This window comes from Myxine glutinosa, chromosome 4, assembly GCF_964187855.1.
Source record: "Myxine glutinosa chromosome 4, kmMyxGlut1.1, whole genome shotgun sequence".
Lineage (NCBI taxonomy): Eukaryota > Metazoa > Chordata > Myxini > Myxiniformes > Myxinidae > Myxine > Myxine glutinosa.
Genome location: NC_136264.1, coordinates 70,829,822 through 70,854,301, shown reverse-complemented (window position 1 = coordinate 70,854,301; position 24,480 = coordinate 70,829,822). Strand labels below are relative to the sequence as shown.

Genomic DNA, 24,480 nt, shown 5'->3' with positions numbered 1-24,480 from the left:
ATGTGGCCACAGCCTCACGTGGGGATGTGAGTGGCTGGAGGGGCAATAAATTCTCAATGTATATGTGTATTGTGTAATGCCACCTGGTGATGGTGGCAGGTGGTATTACAACTTCCTTTTTTTAACCTGGGCAACGTTGAAGTTAAAGCACTCTTTGCATGGGTAAATTTGTCCTCCTCCCATGCCCCTTCCCCTCCTTCCCCTCCTTCCCCTCCTTCCCTCCTTCCCCTCCTTCCCCTCCTTCCCCTCCTTCCCCTCCCTCCTCCACCACCACCCCTTCCCCTCCCTCCTCCTACTCTCCCTCCACCTCCCCCTTCCCCACGCCCTCCCTCCTCCCTCCTCCCACCCTGCCCCTTTTCCTTCCTCCTCACACCTCTTACCCTTCCTCCTTCCATCTCGCCCTCCTTCTTCCAGACTTCTTACCCCTTCCCTGCGATGCGTGGTGGCTTGTGTGTCCATAAGTTATGAATTTGTTTAAAACTTTTTAGTTTTAAACAAAATTTTTAATTAAGCTATTTAAAACCCTCAGTAAAAAAAACGGATTGACATAGTGAAGAAAGATATGAAATGTTTGGATTTGTACGAAACTGACACGGTAGATATATCCATATGGAGGAATGCTATCATTCGATCAACCGTTTGAGAAACGGGTGAAATTGTCAGAAAACGTTTGTGTTGTTATATACCAATTACTTTATTAAAATGGTAATTAAATTCAAATTTAAAAAGTGAGAATCATTAGATCCGATTTTGATCAAAATTTGAATTTCGCATCCTTTCATGAAATCGTACAGGATTGAACAGAAAATGCAGCTTATGAGGTTTCCCATAAGGCAGTAATTCCCCAGTAATTTTGTGTAGGCAGTCACGTCTTGCCTTGGAGGATCCTCAAATGGCTGTGAAATTCAAGTGATGTAAATATGTCTGGTTTCAGCATGGAAGTGCAAGTCTTCCAGTTGTTGAATTGATATAGTTGAATAAGAGCTTTTTTGTGTTGTGTGTGCTATTTACTATCCTACCTAAAGTCCTGGGAGATCCGTTTCAATTTTTATCATTAACAAAAATTTGGAATTAATTTGCATAACCTTATCATTATTGGACCGTTGTGTGTTGTTACTTATCTCAGCCATGATTTAGGCTCTGCCATGTGTGAACGGTAATATTTTACCATGGTTTGTCGCCTGTTTAAAATGACAGAAAGGCAGTTATAATTAAATTGTTTCTTTATCCCATATAATAAGCTGCATGTCAGGTCCCATGAACCAACTCTGACATCACGGTAACCGGTGGTCTGTCTCAGATGGGACGGGCCGCTGGGACGAATGTGACGATACGGTGGTAGTCGTGGGTGGATTGTAACAGAGCCGTGCGTGTGTTACTGCCCTTTTTCTGTTTATACAATAAATATTGCCGGGGTATATTTCCTTTCCCAGAAAAGAACACGGGAGGAAGGAATTTAATTTCCATTACAAGCGGGTCATGGCCAGGATTAAAAAAGGCAATAAAAGAGCAGGAAGAAAATCGTCATGGAGGCCAGTAACACCCAGAGCCTGGAAGCCAAGCTGCAGAAGTTAGCCTGGATGGTGACAGCAGGCAGACCAGTTGAGAAAGCACGAGGCCTGGATAAGTAAACCACAAGCTGTTTCTCCCCACAAGCTTCACAAGATATCCAGGCAAACCTGAGCAACCCAAGGTGGAGGAATGGGTGGATGGTGTGGAGAGTGCCTTCAGAACGTTGCATGTTCCTGTCCGGGATGAAGCAGATGTCGTGCTTGACTACCTTATGGGCCAGACCAAGCAAACAGTAAAGTTAATGCTGGAAAGTGACCAAGCGGACATTTCGGAAGTATGTGAGGCGCTCCAGAGGGTGTATGGAGATACAGTAACCGTGAGAGGCCTGCTGAAAGACTTTTATGAGGACCCAGCAATTCAATGATAAAATCTGTGCCTATGGTTACGACGAGACGTGCAGCGAGATTAACGACGAGTTTCAGGCACAGAATTGGCTCTGAAAGAACAAATTGTTGAGGGACTGAGGGATGCGTCTGCCCGAAGGGAAGCAAAAATGAGATTTCGCAAAATTCCCGGAATAACTGATGTGGGTGGCCATAAGGTGGCCTGAAGAATAAGAAGAATGTGGTGCTAAATCGGGTACACGTCGGGCACCATTTTCCACTCAAATTGATAGCCTGGTGCAGAAAACTGAGAAAGAGGCTAATGATAACTTGGACATACTGAAGGTACTTGTGCAGCATCAGAGTGAAATAATTAATATGCTGAAATAGGGGAATGGGTGTAGGCCGGCTTTCTGACAGAGACCAGCCAGAGATGAGCAAGGGAGGATACTGTGTTGGAGATGTTGAAATCTGGGGCACATCTGGAGGGACTGTCCACTTGGGATGAAGCCACAGAATTTTGGGGATGAACCCGACTGTGAAGAGCCAAAAAATGGAACGTGTCCCCTCATCATGGTGGAGATCGGCGGTGTGCTGACAGAGTACTTGATGGACACAAGGTCCCAAGTAGCGACCATCAGTGAGACATTTTTTTATTTGAATGTTAGGCCTTGAGGACTTGTACCAAGGGAGGTAAGGTTTTTGCATCTGTTAGCTGCTAATGGTTTAGATATTCCCTATGTTGGTTGCTTGGAGGATGATGTTGTGTTTGGTAAGACACTCAAAAGTCAAGCTGCGTTTGTAGTTGAGGGTAAACCTTTTCAAGAAAATGTTACCGCAATATTAGGAATGAATATTGTGAATCACTGTGAAGATGTCTCTTTTTCAGGGGTTGACAAACTTGGGTGCAAGACCAGGAATCGCTTGGCTTGTAGCTGAGAGTTAGACATGCAGTTAAAGAAACCAGTAAGGTCAACAAGCACAATTGCCACAGTGGCAGAATTGGGTACATAAAATTGTCATCTGAAACCCCATTTTGTATCCACCTAAAAAGTATGATCACATGATCTCACCACCAATATATCAAAAGCCATTTTAAATATTTACCAAGTACTGTACTTGTACAGGCTGTTTACTGCACAGGGAAACCATATCGGATATCAAATATCCACACACCAATACATGCATGTGTGTGTTGTGTGTTGTGTGTTGTGTGGTGTGTGTTTGGGGGTAGTGGGAGGGAGATAATAAAGCCAGCCTAATTCTGCTTCCTGTCTGTATTTCACAATATTTCTGTTTTACAACAGTAGTAAGGAGAGGTTGTAATCCAAAGTGCACATCTTTCTCCTTCATTTCACATTGCAGACTGATAATTCATCTTCGCAGCGGGTCATTCTGGTACGTGGAAAACACAAGCTTTCTCCTCGGCCAATCACCCGCCTCCGTCCCAAGCCACTGACTGCCCAAGAAAATGCACAACTGTGGAATGGCTTGGATGATCTACTAAATCAAACTGGGACCACTTTTGTGCCACGGTCAGAAGCACTCTCTGCTTTTAAAATTTACTTATTGTTTACAAGCAAAGGCACCCTTCAAAGCTCCCACCTCCATCCACCCCACTCCTCCCTCCAGACTCCCACACCTTCCCTTGTCTTCTCCCACCCCACCCCCCCTCCCTGTCATTTATAATTAAATTCCTTTTTACCTTCCCTTTCCTTCCCTCCCTCCAGACTCCCAGCCCTTCCATGCGATAGGTGGTGGTTCATGTGTTTATAACTTGTGAATTGTGAGTTATTGACTGCTTAAAACCCCTAGTATGTTTCCTCCAGATTCTTACCCCACACTTTCCCTTCCCTCCTCCCACCTCCTCCCTCCCCATCCACTCCTTCCCCTCCCCCACCTCTCCTCCCTCCCTCCTCCCTCCCCTCTCCCACACTGCACCCTCTTCTCACCTCTTCCTTCCCCACCCATACTTCTTCCCTTCTCCCACCCAACCCCTTCTCCTTCCTCCTCCCACCTCTTACCCTGCCTTCTTTCAAACACCCTCCTCCTTCCAGACTTCTACCCCTTTCCTACAACAGGTAGTGACTTGTGTGTTTATAAGTTATGAATTGTGAGAAAATGCTGTTTAAAACCTTGAGTAAAGTGTATTGTGGTAAAACATGTACCGGTAATCCTATAAAGTTTTGTTGCGATTAACCTTGGGAACTCATAGGATTAGCATCACAAACAAACAAACAACATCTCATTCACTTTTAATATAGAAGATAACATCACTCCAAGCTCCGAATGAAATAACATCCTAAATGAAAGCAGATCGCACAAAAAGGTGAAACAATTCAAACCCAGGCTAGATAGCTTAGAGCAAATTTGCGTGCCTATCGACTATCCTGCCGTGGTGTGGGGATTCATTGCTTTGTAGCCACTGAAAACATTTTTTAAATTCTCTCTTGAACTCACAGTTCACTTGTCCCATTGCTTTACTCATTCTAATCCTCTAATTTATTTTGCCTTCCTAACTCCAAGGATGTCCCCACAGAGAACCGAGCCGTGGTCGCCACGCCAACTGCTCATGCCACGGGAGCCTTCGCCTGCTTAATGATTTTAATTGCACTCGATGAAGTTGCACTTTGGGGAAAAACGGTAGAAAAACAGAACAGTAGCAATTTTTAAAATACTTTCGCAATTGGGGGATGGAAATTCTCTGTGAATGTGTATTGTGTAGTGCCACCTCCAGGTGGGAGAGGGTATTATAATTCCCACACGTTACAGTACAGTATTCCTATCCCTACATTTTCCAGTGTAGTGAGGTGTTTTGAATTATTAGCAGCAGGCATGTTTTTGCTTCATGTATGTAACTTGGGTTTTTTTGGGGTTTTTTTTAGGGGGGAAGGATTGAGGGAGCTGTCAGTTGCCTATACACCATCCAAATAAAGGTATGCATCAGAAGAACATGATGTATGCTTAAAACAAGGTCGCCCTTAGGGTGGGTACTCTGCTAGTTTCTTTAAATTTTCAGATTTCACTCCAGATTGATACACTTATTTAACCCACCAGCTCTGATCCTCAAATTTGAAGATAGATTTGGATTATATACTTCAATTAGTCCGTGAGAGGTTATCATGGTTCCAAGGCAAGGCATTTTTGTTTTAGGCCAAAACGAAATGACGGATGAAGACCCCTGTGAGGTGAACGTGGGCTGACAAAGGATAAAGCCTGTTTTTGGTTTTAATTTAAGAAGGCCATTAATTATCTTCAAAATAGGTATTTACATTTACCCAAACACCCAGTCTTCATTCATGCACTCCCTTGGAGTTCCCATAGTATGCATGCAACGTTTTGGGCCACTAGGTTTCATGGTTTTGGAGTTATGGAGGAGACACACTGACTGACAGACACACACGCATACACACACACACACACACACACACACACACACACACACACACACACACACACACACACACACACACACATTCTCTTTTATTATTCGAGATTAAACCAGAGTACAGCATTTTTTAATGATGACATTGTGCTTCCTGATTACCTGGGGATAGTGTTCCATTCAACCTTTAAATTATTGTTGCTAAGTGAGGTTCCAACTTTATTTTGATTAAATAAATCAGAGAGGCACTAGATAAGGAGACTTTTTCATGACTAATGGATGGTCCTCTTTGTGGAAATCTGGGCTGGAAACAATCCGATGATTGAACAAGGTATGTCCGTCTCCCCCCCCCGCCCTCTCTGCCTACTTCAGCGTTCAGTCCATATTTGCAACCTGCATATTGTGGAGTTTTTTCGCTTGGGAAAACAACAGAGCTCTGAAATTCCATAAGTAATTTTCTGTTGTGTATGTATGTGAACCCTATTTATAAAACTCAGCATGGTTTGAGTTATTAGATTTATGATATGTACACATTGAAGATTTCTAATACATGCAGAGCCGAGTTAACAGAAGTAGAGTGATTTTGAAGTATGACACAACTAGTGTGATTTTGAAGTAATTGGTATGCAAGTAGCTCAAGCTTAAGAACCGGCGTTTGATTGATATACTTAACTGAGCACAATTGCTGTGATCATACCATGTATACAGTTTATTAGTTTATTTTTGTAACTTGACTGACTCCGCTTTTTGTTCTGGACACCTCTGTGGTACAAGGAAGATCATCGAGCATGGTAAATTGGATGTTTTCAAGGGCTAATCTGCTTGGTCATTTTTACAAATGGGCCACAGTGAGTGAGTCATTTTGGACTATCAAGGTTGTGGCACATCTATCCCTGAGATAGTAAATTGGACCACCAAAGACCATGTCGCACACTTGGCTCATGACAATACTATCTTGGTTTAGATACGTATGCTCTCTCACTTCTGATCCTCCCTGTCATCCTGGTCATAGCAAAGGCAGTGCCAAGAAACTCAACCTGAAACTGGCGCTTACTGGTATTGCCAATGTCGCTTCCCATACTGATTCTACTTCCAGGGGGCAGACATCAGCAAGCGCAGAGTACAGGTAAGAGGCATTATTTTAAACTACACAAGGTAAGGCAGTAACACTAAGTTTAACTCAAATATATATGTAAGTGCTTTTCAGGACAAACATATGCTTGTCATTGTGGACCTGATTGGCACTTCACTTTGCGGGACACTTGGATCTGTTTTTGTCCTTGCGTCAACATGATACCTCAAATATCAAGTCAAACCAGTCCAAATGTATAGACAAATTTGCATATCCTCAAGTAGCAACTTGTCCTCAAGCAGCAAGGCTGCAGTGAGGCCAAGCTAAGAAAAACCGAATACAAATACCTCGTTCGCAGCTGCCAATCGGAAGCTTCAACTGCGCGTGTCATCAGCTCCTCAGCAGTGAGGGAATGTGGTGGACATGCAATATTGTATATACATATCATGAGCAACTCTTAACTAGAATGGTGACCCATGAACCCATGTGCCACACCAGCACTTGCTGCAATTGTCCTGACCAATAGGAGGGACATGTCACGCATCCACCCTATTTAGTGCCCTTTGCACACTTGTCAAAGATTTTTAAATGTACCTAGGAAATACGATATTGGAGTTGAAATGGAAGCCACAATTGCCACCAGAGGTTTCATTTAAATACACATACACATAGACATACAAACACAGAACCAACAGAGCACTCAGAAGAATGTTACCAAAATCACTCCCTCCCCCTCCCAACCCCCCCCACTCTTCACCCCCCAGAATAAATAAACATATTGGGTTTTGCAGCAGCACTACTCATTCAAGAAACATTAATAACTGACCAGGCCCCACAATGTGAAAAAAGTAAGTACACCCCATGTAAAGTTTTGACTTTTTCAACATATTTCAACATACAGCCATTTGATCTTCAGTTCAACAATATTGATAGAGAAAGGTGATATAATATAACAAATATCATGAAACATTTACATTTGTGGTCCATTGTATAATTTAAATAAATATAAATGCAAATTTCGCATGTGGAAAAAGTAAGTACGTACACCCCTACATTTATCACTACGTAAAATACCTAAATTTAGAATCAGGTGCACCAGCTCAGGTGCAAATGATTAGAACATCATTAGAAAGGATCTTGGAGGAACCTGTCTTATTTAAACCTCAGACATTTAGTTTGGTTTGCTCTTTGTTGTTGAAGTGTGCGGCGTCACCATGCCAAGATCAAAAGAGCTCTCTGAGGCCTTCAGAAAGAAGGTTATAGATGCCTACGAGTCTGGGAAGGGATTTAAAAAGATCTCCAAACAATTTGAAATCAATCATTCGACTGTCCGGAAGATCATGTACAAGTGGAGAAGATTCCAAACAACTGCCAACTTGTTCAGGCCAGGCCGCCCCAGCAAGTTCAGCCCGAGAGCAGACCGCAAGATGCTGAAAGAAGTCTCTAAGAACCACAGAATGTCATCATGGGACCTACAGGTAGCTCTTGCCACTGTTGATGTCAAAGTGCACGAGTCTACCATTAGAAAGAGGCTGCACAAACTTGATCTACATGGGAGGTGTGCCAGGAGGAAACCTTTGCTGTCCAGAAAGAACATCAGGGCATGACTAAAGTTTGCCAATGAATACCTAGGCAAAGACCAGCACTTCTGGAACAATGTGCTCTGGACAGATGAGTCAAAGGTAGAGCTATTTGGCCACAGTACCAGAAGACATGTTTGGCGAAAACTAAAGACAGCATTTGACCACAAGAACCTGATACCAACTGTAAAGCATGGTGGTGGAAATATTATGGTTTGGGGCAGCTTTGCTGCATCAGGGCCTGGGCAGCTCACCATCATAGAATCCACTATGAATTCTTCATTGTACCAGAGGGTGCTTGAGGATAATGTGAGGCCATCTGTCGGAAAGTTGAAGCTCAACCGAAGGTGGAACTTGCAACCTGACACTGACCCTAAACATACCAGTAAATCCACCAAGGAATGGCTGAAAAGAAAGAAATGGAGGGTTCTGGAATGGCCAAGTCAAAGCCCGGATCTAAATCCCATCGAGATGTTGTGGGGGGGGGGATTTGAAACGAGCTGTGCATGCAAGAAACCCCTCAAACATCACACAGCTGAAACAATTCTGCATGGAGGAGTGGGCAAAAATTTCTCCCAGTCGATGTCAGAGACTGGTAGACAGTTATAAGAAATGCCTACTTGAGGTTGTTTCTGCCAAAGGGGGCAATACCACCTATTAGAGCCAAAGGGTGTACTTACTTTTTTCACATGCGAAATTTGCATTTGTTTATTTAAATTATACAATGGACGACAAAATGTAAATGTTTCATGATATTTGTTATATTATATCACCTTTATCTATCAATATTGTTGAAATGAAGATCAAATAGCTGTATGTTGAAATATGTTGAAAAAGTCAAAACTTTACATGGGGTGTACTTACTTTTTCACGTGACTGTATATATATATAGAGCGACTGTATATATACATCAACAACAACAGGCATTTTAAGGCCACTTTCCCTGCAAGAGTGGGGGTTAGCCTTGCGGTCCCCATGACAATGTTCTCCATTTTGCCCTATTTTCTGCATCTCCCCTTGTTAACCCCCTTGCCCGCATTTTTCTTCGACCATCTTTCGCCAAGTCTTTCTCGGTCTTCCCCATCCTCTACTTCCTTCTACATTCATTTCCATCACTCTTTTCAACCAGTCACTTTCATCCTTCCTGAACACATGACCAAACCATCTCAACCTGTTTCTCTTCACAGCATCCATCACAGGCTCTATTCCCATCATCTTTCGCAATTCATCATTTGTCTTCCTCTCTCTCAACGATACTCCACACATCCACCGAACCATTCGCATTTCCATCCTTTCCAGCCTTCGTTGCTGCTCGACATTCATTACCCATGTCTCACTCCCATAAATCATAACACTTCTCACACATGCAGCATACACCTTTCCCTTCAGCTTCAATGACACTCCCCTCCTCGTCAGCACGCCACTCAGTTCCCGAAACTTCTTCCATGCACATCTCACTCAAGCAACCGTTGCCGAGTCTGATCCACCTTCTCCATTCAGCATGTCTCCAAGGTAACAAAATGTTTTCACACCTTCCAGCTTCACGCCATCTCCAAGATCCAACTCAACATTTCCTCCATCTGTGGAAGTGACTGTATATATAAAAACCACCTTCAGAGGCCATTTTTCCCCGCAAAGCGGGGATTGGCCTTTTTCGGGGACCGTGGTTGTTGTTGTTTTTTCGGTCCCCTTTTTGAAGCAATGTTTTACGGCCGGATGCCCTTCCTGCCACCAACCCTTTTTGTCGCCTTTTACGACAAACAGGGAATTACCAGTGAACTGGTACTCAATTAGCCGACCTCGGAAGGATGATCAGGCTGAGTCAACACCCCTGGTGTTAATTCAGCGATCGACCGGGATTCGAACCCCGGATCCTCGGATCCCAAGCCGGCACCCTAAACGCTAAGCCAACACCAGGATTCAAATTTCAAGTCAATCGGATGAAAATAGATTTTAGAGATTGGATAAAGTTGTTGACCTTTGGCCTATGATGGTTGACCTTTTGACCTCAAAATCCCTACCCTAGCCGCTGGCCCAACACCAGGGTTCAAGTGACTTTATATATTCTGTATATATATATATATAGTGTGTGGGACAGAAAGAAGGAGGATGTGTGACGAGGTGGCCCAGGTTGCCTTGAAAGGGTCATTTTGGATATGGAAGAAGTTCATGGAGGCACGTCGAACGGTGTAGGTTGGTTGTGTGTGGGTTTGTTTTTTTTGTTACCATTATTATTTCTTATTTTGTGTATATGAGTGAGTGGGTGAGGGTGTGTGTTTTTGCATGAATTAATTTTTGCATGAGTGTGTGTTTTTGTATGTTGAGTGGTGTATGTTGTAAGGGTAGGTGGTTGGTTGGTTGGTTGGTGTTGTGTGTGTGTGTGTGTGTGTATGGGTGTGTATGTGTGTGTATGAATGATCTGGTGTGTTTTGTTGGTGGGTGGTGAAGGGTATAAAGGTGGGTGTTTGAGTGTTCCACCATGTTTGTTTGGTGCTGTGGATTCTGGATGCAGAGGTGTGTTGTTGTTGTTGTTGTAGTTTGCATTCGCACTGGCTGGGGGTGGGGGTATGTACGCATCCAGGTGTAGTTGCATGTGGATGTGTATGTGCCCCTGCTGGCCCACCTTAGCTGACCGTATCGAGGTTGAAGGGCCGAAACGGGAAGATGCTGAGGACCTCGACTGAGGACCCGGTCAGTGCGGCACACTTGTGACCAAGTGTGTTTTGAACTTTATATATATATATATATATATATATATATATATATATATATACATACACATACACACACACACACATATATATACATACATATACATACATATATATATATATATATATATATATATACATATATACATATATATATATATATATATATATATATATAAATAAACATCGTTTTAGCTGTATCACGTACTTGATGGTGGAGAATCACTTCATAAATTCTCAACTGGATATTCACCAAAATCTAACCAATTGTTTTGCACGCGCGTCTCTGACGTCATCCATGCCTGCTTCACCAATCCAATAGGCCGATTTCTTAATAGATGGGTGTAGTGCGGTGTCATAAGTAACATAGGAAAAGATTACAGAGGCAATTACATACAGGGAATTAATTACCCATAATCCCTTGCTAATTAACAAGCCCCGCCCCTCTGATGGGGATGGGGATGAAGATAAAGCTTACCCGATATCCGGTCGACACAAATTTCCAACTTGTGATACATCGAGGTTTCTTCTTCTTCACGGCAGTCGGAGCACACTTCCGATGCAATCTACCTGGACGAAGGTATCCCTACCCCCCACAAACGTAACAATATATATATTATACAGTCGGACCCCACTATTCGTGGTTGATCAAATGCGACCTGTTTCTCTATTCGTGGAGTCTGCTGCAAATTTGCTGGGGTTTTTTTTTCTATTCGCGGCCATGCCCCGCAAATTTGCGTTTTTTGGGCGCAAAAAAAAAGGATTTTTCATGAGCCGCTAGCTTGACACATTTATAAAACCCATCTTTCATCAGCCATGCATAAAGCAGCTGGACATCTGCAAAAAAACCATCTATGAGCCACGAGTATGACCTGCTTCTACATTCACTGCTGTGTGCTTTGCGTTTTCATGGCTTTTGCGGGATATCCCATCATTCACACTGTGAACAGCTTCTCGTGATATTCCACCAGCTGCATAACACGTTATCTCCATGAGTTACTGTACAGAATGAAAACACTCCACAGTATCTATTAGTGCAATTAGCTCTCACTTTTCCCCAGTGAAACAATGGCATGGCATGCATTAGCAGATTTTCATCGATATTCGTGGATTATCGCTGACATTCCTGGGATTTGCCTCACCAATCGCGGTTTGTTTCTCGATATTCACGGATTTTCGCGATTCGGGAACCAATCCCCCCTTTTTCCATTGAAACATTGCCCCGCCATTCGTGGTTTCGCAATTTGTGGCATTTTCCAGGAACGTATCCCCCACGAACAGCGGGGTCCGACTGCATACATGTATATAATCCCGTTTTTACCTTTCAGAAACTCAACAATTAGCAGTTTAACAACAAAGCCAACAAGTAATTTTCTCTAATGCTGATTTTTGCAAAAAAGATGTTCATTTACCATTTTCATGCACTTTCTTTTCAACTGCAGGTCAGCCAGTGAGGTGCAAGAAAGTCGTTCATTGCCTCTTGATGATGATGGTCTCGTGGTTCATCCGGGCAGCCTCGAAACAGCAAGGACTGCTGACATAAAATCGGGAGATGAAAAGGAAAATGCTGAGAGCATTTCCAATTCTGGAGGACAGTCAGATAATATTGTTACAGCAGCATCGTGCCAGTGGATAAGCTCCATCCCAAACCCTGCCCTGCTCTCTCCCAACTCTGCACCATCCTCTCCAAATTACGCCCCGACATTTCCGAGCTACGCTCTGACCTCTCCAGACAACGGCCTGACCTCTCTGGACAATGCCCCGACCTCTCCGGACAATGCCCCGACCTCTCCGGACAACACCCCGACCTCTCCGAACAACGCCCCGAGCTCTCCGAACAACGCCCCGACCTCTCCGAACAACGCCCCGACCTCTTCGGACTACGCCCCGACCTCTCCGGACTACGCCCCGACCTCTCCAGACAACGCCACGACCTCTCCAGACAACGCCACGACCTCTCCAGACAACGCCACGACTTCTCCGGTCTACGCCACGACCTCTCCGGTCTACGCCACGACCTCCCCGGTCTACGCCCCGACCTCCCCGGTCTACTCCCCGACCTCCCCGGTCTACGCCCCGACCTCTCCAGACAACGCCCCGACCTCTCCGGACAACGCCCCGACGTCTCCGGACAACGCCCCGACCTCTCCGGACAACGCCCCGACCTCTCCGGACAACGCCCCGACCTCTCCGGACAACGCCCCGACCTCTCCGGACAACGCCATGACCTTTCCGGACAACGCCCCGACCTCTCCAGTCTACGCCCCGACCTCTCCGGACTACGCCCTGACCTCTCCAAGCTACTGTTATGAACCAATCTCTCCGACCCACTCTCCGATCTGTTCAAACGACCTTCTGACCTTCTCAATCCCTCCAAATCAATTCTCATTGCCTCTGCATACCTCAAAATCTCAGAGTGAAAGGTCTTGCACAACAAACCAAAACCCTACAGATGGAGCTGCCTCATGTCCTGCAGGTTGGTTTTATGGAAAGCTGGTTCATAAGTGTTCTATTAGGAATGGTGGCAGTGGATAAACAGGTGCATGCATTAAAATCGGCTTGATGGTTCTATCTCTGTGCATCTTTATTTGTTTACCCTTTACATTTATGTTTTGGTCTTGCCATTTGGATCCAGGAGTTTGGAGCTAATATTTCAAAAAGATTGTTCCAGTGATTATTGAGCCAATGAGTCAGGTAACCTTACATTGCTATGTCATACATTTGTGTTGAGTTCAGGTATTGTATTGACCCGAGAAAGGTACTACACCATTCCTTCACTTGAGGAGCTTTCACTGCTGACTGCAGATGGCCATTGCATCGTGGAAAATTTCACAATTGGACGAACAGGTATGGAAAAGGGCAGGGGGTGGATGGTAGAGGTTGGGGTGGAGTGGGTGGGAGGGGGGGTTGAGGGGGTGAGTCTGGGAGGTTAAAGTTTTTGGTGCATTTGCAGTTATAATGCTGCTGCATGTAGCGATTAATGTACCATAAATTTGTTGGATGATTATACGTTAGTTATTTTGACCAAGTGTATTTTTTACCACGTACAACACCTCACACCAAGTTGGGAAATGTTTTCATACCCAAAGATGACCTGGTTTTGTCATGTGATCCCATGACAGGCTGTGGATCGATATACTTTCCAGGACCAGTTGACGTGACCGGTCTGAACTTAGACACCATTGTTCGTATTCGTCGTCGTGGTGTGGTGGTTTACCCTGATGAAACTACCAAACCACCATGTGGCATGGGCCTGAACAGGTATGCACCTACTATTGCAAGAAGAGTATAGTCATGTGGTTTTTCTTTTTCCTTTTCTCCTCTTGTTACATTACACAGTGGAATGTTTTAGTGCCTGCAGCTTTGGCAGGAACCTTTTTTTTTTTTTTTTTTTGAGGGGGATGAGGGGAAAGTTGTGGTTAAGGTCTAGCTTGTCCATTTATTTAGATTGGATAATTTAGTACAATAATAAGGAATCTATGAAGAATCGTCCTACTAAATAAAAATGTCCTGAAGATGGTCAGAATTCCCTGAAGTTTGTCAATTCTGCACTCAGTTGAATACTTTCATCCTAAATATGAATCCAAGATCATAAACTTGTAGTCAATATGCACATTGAGGATTCCATGATTGTGGAAATACGTTATTGTATATTTTATTATATGGTCATGTGTTTTATTATTATTATGTTAAAAAGTGTAAAACTAGTTGCAATATTTGATCTGTCATCAGGTTTTACTAGCTAAACCATGGTATGTGTTGACTTGGCTAAACTAATTAATTAATTGTAGGAATAAGAGGTGGAGTTGAAATACATTCGGTTTTGGAATCAGCACCACCAGTGTTGCTGTTTTTGGTGTAGTTTTTTTGGTAGTAAATTGCAGACATTCACAAACAAAATGCAGTGTCTCTCCGTCTCCCAACCTCATGACCCCCACCCACTTCCCTCTTTGACCACGTTTACCTCTAAAATCACGAGGAAGGCTAGTTTGGAGCATCGTCCACCTGATTTAGTCAGACGAGTGTCGAGGCATTTTTGTTTCAAGTGTTGTCTGGATTGGTTCAAATATATAAAGGCTTGGCCAGCGAAAACCCAGAATTGAATTAAATTTTAACCTTTCATCCCTGTGAAATCAAAAGAAAGCACTCGACCAATATCTGTCTGCTTTCTTTTCTGTTGGGGCCGTGACAAGGTATGTTTGTTTCAGGTATTGCCACATTGGTTTAAAAAAAAAAAAGAAAAGTTTGGCAGGCCAGAAACCTAAATTTTGTAATCCTTTTTTTACCTTTGACCCCTGTAAAGTCTAAAAGATGTTAGATCAGTCTGTTTACTCCACCCTTTAGAAACTGTGGTAAGATATCATTTTGTCAGTCCTCTGGTTCGGCTGAAATACAACTCGGCTAACAACTCAGGCCTGGTAAGCGGAAAAAGTTATTTTTACAGCCAGTTTGACCTTTAACCCCTGTATAATCCCAAAAACTACTCCAATCGGAAAATGTTCTCTACATCCTTATTGAGGCTGTTTGAAAACACCTTTGTACCAACCTTATCTGTTTTGACTCAAATACAAGGGAATGGTAAGGCAAAATGTGATTTTTAGTTTCACCTATGACACCTAAAAATGGTAATGGGGAATTTGTTTTCAAAAATGGGAAACAATGGATTTTGTCATCTAAAAGTTGATGAGGGAATTGAGGTGCAGCTAACGTTTCATTTTGCTCTGATGAAGGGCTATCACTCTCATTGAGTGGGATACGGTTGTCTCATACTGAGTGAGCAAAGTATGATGGTGGATTACCAGGGAAACATGAATATTTACCCCGTGCATGAAGCGCAAAGCGGGGTTAAGCTATTGGTACACTTTTTTTTGTCTGTCTACAGACATCGGTCTGTGATTGAGGAACAACTTAATTTCAATTTCAATCAATAATTTCAATTGAATTTCATATTTTGAACAATGTATGACACAAATCGGAACAAGAACATATAGTTTAGCAATACCTTGGCTCTGAATTTGGCATTTTACAGAATCTCATCCTGAGCACACATGGGCATAGACAAGGTGTTCTACCAACTGTGTAGTCATTTTTGTAACCCTTTGTTTTGCCAATTTCCTGTCAAACAAAGGCCTGCGGAAGTGACCTTGGAAGGCATTTGGCCAACAGACAAGACCTCGCGGGAACACATCAAATGCCCAGAGCGTTTGGCACGACTCCGTTTTGCCGATCGTCTTGAGGATGCCACACGACGGCAGGGTGCTCGATTTCGGGATTACCGCCCGGAAACTGGCTCCTGGATTTTTGAGGTATGTTGCACCAAAATCACCTGTTGCTCCAATTATTTCAGTTGGAAAATGATCGCCTCAGTTCCATCACTTTCTGCCATCCTTGCTTTGGCACGGTGAATAGACGATCCTTTTCAGACTGCAAATGTGCAAATTGCCAATGCATGAGGCCAGGATTTTGAAAGCAAGTGTCTGTGTAAGCCGTAAGGGATACTATCGACAAATTGAAGAAAAAAAACAAAAAAAACAACTTTTGATCCTGTAATTCAACATTTTGTGCTGCATGTCATTTTATTGTACTCGGCATTTAACGTTTTGTGTTTTCCTCACTTATGTTTTGACATTTGATCAACCTTGATGCGAATTGGAATGAGGTTTGACATACTTACGACGGAGTGGTACTTTGGCACAGCTGTTTTGAGCTCGCCTGTTACAGCACAGAATGATTTGGACACAAGGCCGGTGGAACAAACGAGGCACACATAATAAATAGGGTAACTCGAGTGAACAAGCACAGAATCCGTGTAATCCTCAAGCTAGGAGGAGACTGTGCACGAATCCCCCAGCAGACTTTGCGAACAAGTGTCATCAACTTGCCATGAATGTTGATTGCTCTGGATTGAAGATGAGTCGGTACAATACTATATTTACAGGGTTTACATGGACTGCAGCTGGCAGGAAAGCCTTCAGTGTATATAAAAGTTTGTCGGGTATATATGGATGAATATGCAATATTACAAAATCCTGGTTAATACGGAGATTTCAAGGGAATAAATAGCTTGTGCAACTTTACAATTTCTCTCAAATATACCATAGTGTGATGGCACGCTGCAGAAGAATCTTCTTCTTTTGTATGCAGCACATTGCTGTGGGTAGTATCATTTGCTGGGAGCGCAGCTTTACCGCTGATGCAGTGCCACAATTACGTGTGCAGTGCAGGAACTTGGAATTTGTTCAGGGTACCAGAAAGGACACCTTGGGATCTTTAACATCCACCAACTAAAGCTGGCAGACGGGACACCCAATTTAACGTCCATCTAAGAGACGATGTCACAACTGAGATGCCAGATCTCATCTCAGAGACGCCCTGCCTGCGAGACGCCAGGATGACAGTTTGTAGCTGGCTCTGGATTCAAACCCAGGCTAGATGGTGTGTGTGTGTGTGTGTGTGTGTGTGTGTGTGTGTGTGTGTGTGTGTGTGTGTGTGTGTGTGTGTGTGTGTGTGTGTGTGTGTGTGTGTGTGTGTGTGTGTGCGCGCGCGCGCTCTATGACATCCGGCCAGCCCTACAGCAAAACATTTCCACGAGGATACCAGCCTGTCTAGTTTTGTTATATGATTAAACAACTTGATCATTCATGTTTATTATAACCTCCTTTTCATTTGATATTGCTCCCTTTTCCAGGTGACACATTTTTCTACGTACACACTGCCAGAAAATTGCATTAGAAAGCAGTGATGATGTGAAGTGGGTGAAATACAACATACTCTGTGGACTTTCTGAAGTAAAGTTCTCCACGAGGCTAAATGCGAAAGAACCAGCATCAACCATCTTTAGCCTCTCTACGTGTTTAAAACAGCAGCAACACTGGTGGTGCCGATTCCAAAACCGATTGTATTTCAACTCCACCTCTATTCCTACATTGCCATTGTGGCTGCGGTTGTAAAGTGGAAAATCTTTTTTGTGGTATAGCTCATCTCTGACTCCATTTCCCACCCATGGTCACTATTTCTGCGGTTGCTCTTTCGTCGATTGCTCTTTGGCAATGATCGTTACGATGCCACCATGGTTCCAAAAAGGCTCCTAATTTGCTCGTTAGCATGTACCAGTGTAGTGGCTTTTCGATTGGTTATCGGCGTGGTCATCATTTCATATGGTTGAAAGATGTGGTTGCTCGGCCATTGCATGTGGATTGGAGAAGATTGGCATAATAATGTCGGTTTTGTCATTTGTAAACTTTTGTTTGTTGCATTAATTTGTGGTGCTTTAAAACGACCTATTATTTATATCTGATAAGTTGACCAACGGACTTTATTGACGAACCACTATTTCGTGTATCACTAGGCATGGTCGATCTGAGCTGCAATAATTTGAATACCAATCTTATTGATGTTAGGGAAAGTGGTTTTGGGAGTTTTTTGTACATGTGACCGAGGCTCGTGGAAAAGCTAGAGCTGTTCACATAAAGACAATATACTTGTGTTGTTAATAAAGGAAGAGCTCCTTGCTACTTCTACACTATCCACATGGTCTGCTGCCCTTCACAGTCACAATCGATGATCTTGGTCCAAATCGACCTCTTCCGAATTTATAAAGGAACTTGTTTCGTGGTCTCCAGGTCATTGTAAATGCAATGAGTACCAATGAAAATGTGGCCAAAAAAAAAAAGAAAGTTGAAGGAGTCGGCCAGCTGAGCCACCCCAGCCAATTAAATAAAATATTAATTTGGCTCTAACTCCTACAGATACCGACAGTCGGTGTATCGTAATGATTCATATTGTACAGCATGGTTGTAAGAAAAGTAAATCTTTATAATAGTTTTCTTTTGTTTCGTATGACATTCAGCTTAGACAAGAAGTTTACATGTTATACTTTTTTGCATGGAATAAAAACTCTTCCATCGAACGCTGACCTGTTGTGCTCACTCCGACAGCCATTGAGAGTTGGATTGTGGTGACATGTCATGCAAGTTCCATTTTCACTGTCAACCCTTCTTCATCCTCGTATGTAAACTTAAACTTCCCATGAAGTTCATGGCTCCCACACTGAGGATCATTGGCTGTTGTCGAATATCATTTTCTTTCAGAAGGTATTTAAGTAAAATGTGAGAAAACGCTCAAAGAAAGATGTTGGTAGAACCTTGCAAAAATATAACTGTGGTTATGATTGTTGAACAGCCAATCCCTCAAAAAAAATAATCTCAATCATGGAATCCATCAAATTAAAGCTTCGTGATTGAATGGCTTACCCGATGTAGCTACGATGCCTCTTTTGGAATAGCTGCCATTGGTCGAATGCAAATATCCAAGGTAGTGCAGTACCTCTTTCATTTGAAGAGGTTCTGCAGCACTTTGGTTATTTAATGAGGTCCATATTTAAAAGTGAACGTTATGGATTCAAATACAGCCTTGACCCTCACGCTTTTTCTTGGACCAACAACAACAACAACCTAGTGCTGAGCTCTTGGACCCTAAACTCAGGGTGTAGCTGCAGCGCTCCAAGTATGTCCTCAGCACCTGGCCCAGCAATCACTTCCTGGAGAAAGAAGCAGAATAGGATGCAATGCTTTACAACAGTGGACCCCAGGTGACCCATCTCAGACTTCGATGAAAACAATATGTGAAATAGTCGTGTACGTTGTATGTTAGGCCTAGCTGAGTCTGCAATGGGATACGAATGTGCCGAGATGAGCAGAAGTCAAGGAAGTACAGTATTTTGTGCAAATGATCGTTCACAACAAACATAAGACAGCTCAATCCCCTATTTCCCATTGGGAAGAAATAAGTCGGATGGGCCCCCCATGAAGATGGGACAAGCATCATAAATTACAACGTTGAACACAAGGCCTTATCTTAACTTTATCTCCATTGCCCACAAGGATACAGCACAATGTTGGGGAGAATCAAAAAGTCAAAACAAAAAATACCTGTACGAGTACAATTCATTTAAATATTCGCCCAACCCCACCCCAAAAGGTTTTGTTGTTACGACTCTAATATGGGGGGCGGTACCCATTAAAACTTTATTATTATTATTTTCTTTCCAGTCATGATGTTGACATTTTTTAGGAGACAAGTCTTGCCACTAGATTAAAAAAAAAAAAAAAAAACACCTTTAGAGGCCATTTTTCCCCGCAAGCGGGGGTTGGCCTTTTTCGGGAACCATGGTTGTTGTTGTTTTTCGGTCCCCTTTTTGAAGCAATGTTTTACGGCCGGATGCCCTTCCTGACGCCAACCCTTTTTGCCGCCTTTAACGACAAGCAGGGAATTACCAGTGAACTGGTACTCAATTTGCCGACCTCGGAAGGATGACAGGCTGAGTCAACCCCCCTGGCGTTAATTACAGTGATTGACCGGGATTCGAACCCAGGATCCTAAGCCGGCACCCTAGCCGCTAGCCCAACACCAGGGACTTGCCACTAGATAGTTATATTAAAATCAACCCAGGGTGATTTTGGGCCAAACAAAGAACATTTGTGAAAATGGGGAATTTTTGGAAAGTTAGGCAAGTTGCCATGGAATGCTTGGATACACATTTATCACCATTAGCAAAGAACCGGTACTTAGATGGGTTAATTGTTCCCCATCGCACCGCGGAGCGAAAGGGGGACTATGGTTTTACCCTCCGTCTGTGTGTGCGTCCGTGCGTGCGTACCCTTGAGCGGAATATCTTAAAATAAATGAACTACTAACTTCTAATTTGGTGTTTGGATGTATCTAGGCATAAGGAAGAACGCTATTGAAAATTGGGTCGCCACGTCAAAATCCAAGATGGCCGCCACCATATATGTCTGAACCTTGTGAGCGAAATATCTTGGAAAAATAAACGAACTATGACCTAATCTGGTGCGCGACTGTATCTAGGCATAAGGAAGAAGGCTATTGGAAATTGGGTCACCACGTCAAAATCCACAGACCTATACTGTATGTCTGAACCTTGTGAGTGGAATATTTTGGAAAAAGAAACGAACTACTAACTTCTAATCTGGTGTGTGGGTGTGTCTCCAACCCACTCGCAAATATTATCGGCTCTTCCATGTTTTCTGTGTCTTCCACTTTGTCAACTCAAATCACTTCACCGACGGGGGACCTAGGCGTAACGCTTGTTCACCCAGAATTAGAAGGGTTGATTCCAGCAAAACTGGCATATTTTATTACGACTTGTATTACCCCACACCACCAGGTGGTGCTGTATGATGCAAATTTACATAGAGAGAATCGGGATGCTTCTCCCACCCTGAACATTCCCTCCTCCCCTCCAAGCATAACCACCAGTTTTTAACCTGTTCCGTCCAGCAGTGTAGGTCTGTATACAAATCAAACAACAACACAGACGGGCACTTCTCAAATTATAGTACGATGGCCTGGATTTATATTTGTGTTCCAAACCTTATGACCTCCAGCTAGCAACAATTCCCAGAGCTGCAAGGCAGGGACCAACGCTGCGGAATCGGAACTCGCCAGCCCCCGGTTCACGGCCTCCGTGCCAGTTTCCTGGGTTATGATTCCTGCTCCATCCAATCTCGCAGCATTCTGCAGCACAACCAGCGCCTAAAGGCACAACAACATAGCACGTTATGATTACTGTACACCGGTTACATTTCATGCTGGCTTTCCTTCAAAGAAGCCTGGTGTTGGCGTCATGGTTAACGTGGCTTAAGATATTATGATCTTTCGTGCTGTTAAAATAACACCAGTTGGGTTGACTCAGCTTCTCAGAAGGCTGGTACTCATTTTGCCGATCTCGTCACCCAACGATGTCGGCAAAATGAGTACCAGCTTGCTGAGAAGAACGAGCTATTCAAATATTGCGCGTCGGAGTGGTGACCCTTCTTGGATTGTGCCCCCTAACTAAAGGCAAACTGCCTCGGCAGCCCTATGCATCTGAAGTTGCGAAAGAGTGGTTCTTCTTCTTATTTCCTCTTAAAGTACTTTAATGACTCATTTTCCATGTTATTGAATTATTTAGTGTAGTGAAAAATCTCATGTCCATCATGAGCTTCAGTTTGGATATGCCACTTAATTGTTGTGGTTCTAACCATGTGGTTCTCTTTTAATCATGCACGCCAGATTTTCACCAATTGAAAGCTTTCCATTTATCTGTATTTCCTCCAAGGGGGGGGGGGGGGAAGGGGTGCGTGTAAGGGGGAAGAAATTCTCAGCTCATGCCCCAAGTTAAATCAGGAACTGTTTAGGGGGTACTTTGATATTTCAAAATATCAACCCTTCCTCCCCACAGTTCCTGATACAAGGTTAGCCCAATTATATATTTATTGCCCCACTACCCCACTGTCAATTTAAGTTGCTCTTCTATGAGCCTCTTATTGAGAGAAAGGGCTGATTTCATGGCCTCGAGGTACGCTCGAGGGCGGAAAGGGGGTTGTCATGTTTTTTTTATGTGATTATAATTTAAACCATCGTTAAATATCTGCAGCTAACATGCACCATGTCACAATGTCACATATTCCTTTCGTTGAATTCTAATACAAAACAGGTTGTGCATTGTGCCGACACTGATTACAAAACACAGAAATTGATGTCATTCAAAGAAAAAAGAAATGTTTGTGAAGTGGGTTGGGGCCAGAATATATTCAAGATATATTTCTTGAAATATATTGAAGAAAAAACAAGAAGGCCAAAAATATATTCCCAAAGTGAAGTGGGTAATGAAGCAATGAAAAAAATAAACAAAAAACATTATGATTGACGTTTCAAAACTCAAATTAATGCAAATACTGAAGTTTAACATTCCTACGTGTAAATTTGAAGATTAAACCAGGTGCGTGGATAAATGTGAAGGGTTACCATCACTCCCACTCCATGAGCATGTGATGAGAGCCGAGCAAGGCGTGGAGCAAGGCCCAAATGTTGCACAATGGACCAAGCACGGGCATTGCATTCTGTTAAAGGGAGAAGTGAGTCAAATAGTCAAGAAGGAAAATTGTGGGAATCGCAAAGATAACTGGCATGATGTGAGAGCCAAAGTATGAGTGGGGCTGCAAAATAGCCAAGGTATGGGTGGGGCTGCAAGATAGCCAAGGTATGGGTGGGGCCACAAGATAGCCAATGTATGGGTGGGGCTGCAAGATAGCCAAGGTATGGGTGGGGCTGCAAGATAGCCAAGGTATGGGTGGGGCTGCGAGATCGCCAAGGTATGGGTGGGGGCTGCGAGATAGCCAAGGTATTGGTGGGGCTGAGAGATAAGGTATGGGTGGGGCTGCAAGATAGCTAAGGTATGGGTGGGGCTGCGAGATAGCCAAGGTATGGGTGGGGCTGCGAGATAGCCAAGGTATGGGTGGGGCTGTGGGAGATGAGGTATGGGTGGGGCTGAGAGAGAGGGGCAAGGTATGGGTGGGGCTGCGAGAGAGCTCAATATATTGGTCGGCCAAGTGGCGAGGCGAGGTGAAAGTGGGAGTGGCGGTGAGAGAGCGAAGGTATGGGTGTGGCGGTGAGAGAGCGAAGGTATGGGTGTGGCGGTGAGAGAGCGAAGGTATGGGTGTGGTGGCGAGAGAGCGAAGGTATGGGTGTGGTGGTGAGAGAGCGAAGGTATGGGTGTAGCGGTGAGAGAGCGAAGGCATGGGTGTGGCGGCGAGAGAGCGAAGGCATGGGTGTGGCGGCGAGAGAGAGCGAAGGCATGGGTGTGGCGGCGAGAGAGAGCAAAGGCATGGGTGTGGCGGCGAGAGAGAGCGAAGGCATGGGTGTGGCGGCGAGAGAGCGAAAGCATGGGTGTGGTGGCGAGAGAGCGAAGGCATGGGTGTGACGGCGAGAGAGCGAAGGCATGGGTGTGGTGGCGAGAGAGCGAAGGCATGGGTGTGGCGGCGAGAGAGCGAAGGCATGGGTGTGGCGGCGAGAGAGCGAAGGCATGGGTGTGGTGGCGAGAGAGCAAAGGCATGGGTGTGGCGGCGAGAGAGCGAAGGCATGGGTGTGGCGGCGAGAGAGCGAAGGCATGGGTGTGACGGCAAGAGAGTGAAGGTATGGTTGTGGTGGCAAGCCATTGATCAGACCTATAATGTTATGGATGAGCCACAAGCACTCCTTTGCCAAAAATGGTAGGTGAGAGCTGAAGTGCTCACAGAACACAGCACCAGCTGCCAGCACTCCAGGTCCAACACTGCAGGACTGAGTACCGGTTGTCTGTCGGACTACATCCAACCCTGCCACATTTCCCAGACAACGTGCAAGGGGCAAAATGAGCTGGGTAGGTAGTCGGAAAAGTAGACAAAAAAAAAAATCAGATCTTAAAATTAAATCCTGATAATTTGTTGAAGCAGAGAATTAAAATTAAATATATGAATCAAAATGGTAAACCAATCTATTTTGGTCATGAGCACGCAAGGGTTCCCTCAATTCGTGTTAACAAGTGTTTGGCATATGCTTCATGCTTGCCAGTTGGCAGAAAGCAGCCATTAGGCTAATCCATGCATGTCAGTGGAGAAAAAAAAAAAATACTCCAACCACGCTTTGTCTTTAACCACTCGACCAAACAGCCAACTCAAAGCAGAGTATTTTTTTTTTTTTTTTTTTCCACATAATCGAGGCTCGTGAAAGAGCTAACATTTATCACACAAACAAATCAAACAGACAAACAAACAAAGTATATAAAAAGGGGAGCGGTAGATAAGATGGGGAGAGAAGGGGAAGCACAAACATAACATTTGAGAGCAGGGACATCGGGAATGTGTGGGAGGGAGAGGGCTTGGGGGGAGGCGGCGTAGGAAGGGGGGGGGGGGGGGTGGGAGAAGTATAAACACAAGGACACCAAGGACTTCCAGGAAAGAAGTTAGTATTTCAAAAAAATGGATTTGGGGTGAAATTAGCAGGAGTAGAAAACATC

General features: G+C 44.0%; 2 protein-coding genes across 2 annotated transcripts in view; one reads left to right on the top strand and one right to left on the bottom strand.

Annotated features, from left to right (window-relative positions):
* LOC137424738 (nuclear pore complex protein Nup98-Nup96) overlaps positions 1–18,552 on the top strand; it is an 88,911-nt gene extending 70,359 nt beyond the window's left edge. Inside the window, exons 13-19 of the mRNA XM_068112496.2 lie at positions 3,261–3,430; positions 6,293–6,406; positions 12,086–13,119; positions 13,380–13,490; positions 13,766–13,904; positions 15,772–15,949; positions 17,332–18,552. Of these exons, the coding sequence (XP_067968597.2) occupies positions 3,261–3,430; positions 6,293–6,406; positions 12,086–13,119; positions 13,380–13,490; positions 13,766–13,904; positions 15,772–15,949; positions 17,332–17,385 (1,800 nt within the window). The 3' untranslated portion in view covers positions 17,386–18,552. The remainder of the gene's footprint in view (positions 1–3,260; positions 3,431–6,292; positions 6,407–12,085; positions 13,120–13,379; positions 13,491–13,765; positions 13,905–15,771; positions 15,950–17,331) is intronic.
* The window catches only part of TMCO6 (transmembrane and coiled-coil domains 6), a 29,289-nt gene continuing 23,246 nt past the window's right edge, over positions 18,438–24,480 (bottom strand). The window contains exons 10-13 of the mRNA XM_078775880.1: positions 23,651–23,840; positions 22,452–22,546; positions 21,036–21,197; positions 18,438–19,182 (exon numbers count right to left, since the gene is read on the bottom strand). Coding sequence (XP_078632006.1) covers positions 19,063–19,182; positions 21,036–21,197; positions 22,452–22,546; positions 23,651–23,840 — 567 coding nt within the window. The 3' untranslated portion in view covers positions 18,438–19,062. The remainder of the gene's footprint in view (positions 19,183–21,035; positions 21,198–22,451; positions 22,547–23,650; positions 23,841–24,480) is intronic.